Genomic DNA, 4005 nt, shown 5'->3' on the forward strand with positions numbered 1-4005 from the left:
TCCTGGCACGGGCCCGTCTCTTGTGGCTGAATCATAATTCGGGGGCATCCTTCTCTTCCTAAACACAACCATCTAAGCCATTTTGTACATCTCACTGTCTGGCCCAAGCTCACCGGAAGCGGGCCATAACTGTCTCTCCTCGCGCCATTCAGGAAACGATCATCTTCTTCTCCTACCCATCCTCTTTGCGCTCGTGCGTGCGTCTGCAGTCTCCTCCTCATTCAGCCTTACGCGCGTATGCCAGCCTCTCCAAAGAGAATCCCAACGGTCGGCCCCTCCCCTTTCCGTCCCCCTCCGCCCGCACTGCCGTTCTGACCCCGGGACCGTGACGTAGGAGATTCCGCGGTGCCCACTGCCGTAGGCGCAAGCGGCATGGTGCAGTATATATGCGCCGGTCTTAGTGGCTGTCTTCACTCTCTCAGTCGCTCCGACTCGGGAACCAGGGCATCAGCGGAGATAGCAGGCTTATATTTGGTCTTTTAGGCTAACTCGCTTTGGGCTTTTGGTTCAGGATGGAAACCTCTTCGATTTTTCGGAGCCGACGATGCTCCATCATGCGCAACTGCAAAAGTAAGTTTGTCACCGGCTTCTCTGGCTTTGACTCTGGACCATACTCTTTGCAACTTGTTCACGGAGTTTCCAAAGGATTAGGAGAAACGTATAATGTATTTTAAAAGCTTTAATATACTTGATATAGGGCTATTGCTTCTGCTTATTTGTGCATTGTACTCAGTTTGGATTTCATACTTTACGCACAGTTTAAAATTGTTCTTTTTTCAATAATTTCTGTTATGTGTTGTTCTAAAACGTAGAGACGAGTGCTTGATATTGATATAGACTCAATCTTATTATTCTACTGAGAAATAAGGGCTATGTTTTCAGTGTAAATGTTACGTAGTTGTGCGTAAAGGCGGTCAGTGAAACCTGTGCGCGCACTTCAGTATCTGGTTAATGTTTGTACTTGTGTTAATGGTCACATATAAAGAATATTATGAGATTAGTCTTAGAAAAATGCAGTTACAGTTCCCTAACAGCTTGTGATGGACTCAGCACGCACAAACTCACCCGTTCTGTCTCTGCTGCAGGCGGTCTCTCCTTGTGGCTGGTGGTATGGATGGTCCTTGGCAAGCCTAGTTCGGTGTCTGCGTGTCCGCAGAACTGCGTGTGCTACCCTACACCGATGACTGTGAGCTGCCAGGCGCAGAACTTCACCGCCGTGCCCGTGGGAGTGCCCTACGAGTCACAGCGCGTGTTCCTCCAAAACAACAGGATCACGGAGCTCAGAGTTGGCTCTTTTGGCTTTGGGACTCAGGTAAGCACGGCTTCAACGGTTTGTTTAGTGCACAAACAGCTTCAAGGAGTTAATCAACACGTGCCATCTTCTGATGCCCGCTGAGAAGTTTGTGTGGGAGGTTTGTGTGTCACGGGCACCTGCGTCTTATGCAGTCTGCAAATCTGATTTTATGCTTAATGTGAAACTGTCATAACGGACTTGTATTTATCTGAATGCAATCCCACTGAGGCATTTTTTATTCTAACTGACTGATATAAAACCTGACTGATATAAAACCTTTTCAATTATCAACCTTATAGTCCTTGCACTAAACCAAATCTAATGAAGAAATTAAAGCTGAATTATTTATTTTATGACATGCACTAAATACAGTTGTTTGTCTCAGGTCCTGTGGCTTTTCTCGAACAACATCACGTGGATTGAAGCTGGGGCTTTCAGTGAGCTGAGGGACTTGGAGGAGTTGGACCTGGGGGACAATCCTAGCCTCCACAGACTGGAGGGGGGAGCCTTCCGTGGTTTAGAGAAACTGCAGAGCCTCCATATGCACCGCTGCAAGCTCACTGCGCTGCCCCATGACATCTTCCACAAACTCTACAGTCTGCAATTCCTATATCTGCAGGTAGGGGCGCCATGGAGACGTGATGCAATGACTCACCCACAACACACAGGCAACCAAGTTCAAACAGTGCAGCTTTGAATCAGTGTATGTGCTGAGAAAATGTGTAATGAGTTGACCATAAAACAATGCAGGCTAATCTAACTTACACCATAACAAATTGTTTCACCAACTTTCTCCAACAATTGTGTTTTAGGAGAACCACCTTCACTTCCTGCAAGATGACATCTTCTCTGATCTGATCAACCTAAGTCAGCTCTTCTTGCATGGCAACCGTATCCGCACTCTCTCCGAAAATGTGTTCCGAGGCCTGGTCAACCTGGACAGGCTGCTTCTCCATGACAACCGCATCCGCCAGGTGAACCGCCGGGCCTTCAGAGACCTGGGCCGTCTCACTATGCTGTTCCTTTTCAACAACTCTCTGGCCGAGCTGCCCAGCCAAACACTGCGGGACCTGCAGGGCATTGAGTTCCTGAGACTCAATGCTAACCCCTGGTCCTGTGGCTGTGAAGCACGGCCCGTGTGGGAGTGGTTTCGTGAGGTACATGTTTCATCGTCTGAAGTCATCTGTGCTTCTCCCTCCACTCGCCGCGGCCAGGACATGCGCTTCCTTCGGGAAATGGACTTTGCTCTCTGCCCCCTGCCCGACCCTGGCTCCATCGCTGGGTCCACCACAACCACCTTCAGCACCAAAACACGCTGGTGGTTCCACAAAAACAAGCCCCAGTCATCCACCAAAGGTGTGTTTGAGAAGGCATCAGAGACAGTGAAGGCTGGTCTATATGGCAAAGGGCCCTCCACCACCACCTCTGTAGTGAAGTATGAGCTGGGCGAGGAGGAGCTGGCTCTGCCCAAACTCGACCCAGAAGAATACTGGGCCAATTACGGCAATGAGGACTCTGGCATCACAGTGCGCTGCTTCGAGCTTGAGTGTCCGCCTGAGTTTGACCTGCCACCCTCCTCCTCCGCCTCACCCTCTGTATTGTCCATTCTCTCCTTATGTCTACTCACAGTCCCCATCCATCTGCTGTTTGGTTGAAAGACTCTTAGCCCCTCCTTCGGCCTGTTTTAAAGCCACGGGGCCCCTGTCAGACTGTCTACACCCCCTTTGCCTGCTCTGCCTTTAGTAAAGGTGCAGCGAGAGAGATGGGGGGGCGCTTAGATTGTGAATCTAGCACTTACAGGGCTTTATACTTTCAGGGCTGCTAAGAGTACTTCAGCTGTCATAGATCAGACACAGGTGAGCCTCACCTGTAAGACGTCATTACTCCCTGTAACCAGGGTGCTGAGGGCTGAGTCCATTGGTAATATCAGCGCCAATTGATAAAGAATGATCTCTATCACCTCAAACTAGTTCCAGACCACGTACAACAGTGCATTTAGTGCATCCAATGCCTGGCTGCTAGAGATATACTGATTACTGTTAGAATCAGAGCACAGTAATGACGATACTGTAACCACTTAAAGTGTCTTGTAAATAGATATTGTGTGATTAATATGGTGTCTGTAGTCCAGCACATTTTTACCATTTAGAAATTTGATCCTGAAAACTGTGAAGGCTTAGTGCTTCTACTTGACAGAGCACAATATGCAGGGCAGAGAGGATGAAGATGGCAGAAATAATGTAAAAGCAGATACTGCTCAAAAGATTGTTTAGAAGGTTAATATCAAGAGGGATTAAACAGAACTGATGCAGCAATAAGAAAGCCGTGAGGAATACAGACAAAGTGTCAGTGCTGGCAGTAGAAGCAGCATCCTGCAGGTTAAAAGTAATAAAACCATACATCATTCACAACTTTCTGTAAATATGGTGTCTCTAAGACAGACTACCACTAGGAAAGAATGCTTCCTGCTGGAAGCTGGGAAATTGTATCTTGGATGTCTTTCTGTGACATATTGCTATAACGTGTTACGATTGTTAACTTGAAGATCTTAATATAAAACACTGAATATTTCCTTACTCCTGTTGTCATACTTTTTCTTTACCTGTTTGATTCACTTATGGGCAGCTCAAACAAAAACTTTAAAAAGTTGAAATAGAAGAGCCACAGATGTCTGTGTGTGATCCCATCATGACTAAAGTGGTCGAAAGGTC

At 47.4% G+C, this 4005-nt stretch overlaps 1 protein-coding gene across 1 annotated transcript; it reads left to right on the forward strand.

Moving 5' to 3' along the window:
• Positions 1–497: 497 nt before the first annotated feature.
• Positions 498–3678, forward strand: rtn4rl2a (reticulon 4 receptor-like 2 a). Its single transcript, XM_020941300.2, has 4 exons — positions 498–570; positions 1086–1312; positions 1680–1913; positions 2107–3678. Exons 1-4 carry the CDS (start codon positions 513–515, stop codon positions 2947–2949), a joined length of 1362 nt encoding a protein of 453 aa, XP_020796959.1. The 5' UTR covers positions 498–512; the 3' UTR covers positions 2950–3678.
• Positions 3679–4005: the final 327 nt, after the last annotated feature.

Source organism: Boleophthalmus pectinirostris, unplaced genomic scaffold (genome assembly GCF_026225935.1).
Source record: "Boleophthalmus pectinirostris isolate CB_2022bp ecotype Guang Dong unplaced genomic scaffold, ASM2622593v1 HiC_scaffold_22, whole genome shotgun sequence".
Lineage (NCBI taxonomy): Eukaryota > Metazoa > Chordata > Actinopteri > Gobiiformes > Gobiidae > Boleophthalmus > Boleophthalmus pectinirostris.

Coding starts and splice junctions, on each gene's coding strand:
- rtn4rl2a (XM_020941300.2), top strand. CDS start 513: ATGGAAACCTCTTCGATTTTTCGGAGCCGACGATGCTCCATCATGCGC. Junction 571..1,085: donor CATCATGCGCAACTGCAAAA/GTAAGTTTGTCA, acceptor TCTCTGCTGCAG/GCGGTCTCTCCTTGTGGCTG. Junction 1,914..2,106: donor TGCAATTCCTATATCTGCAG/GTAGGGGCGCCA, acceptor ATTGTGTTTTAG/GAGAACCACCTTCACTTCCT.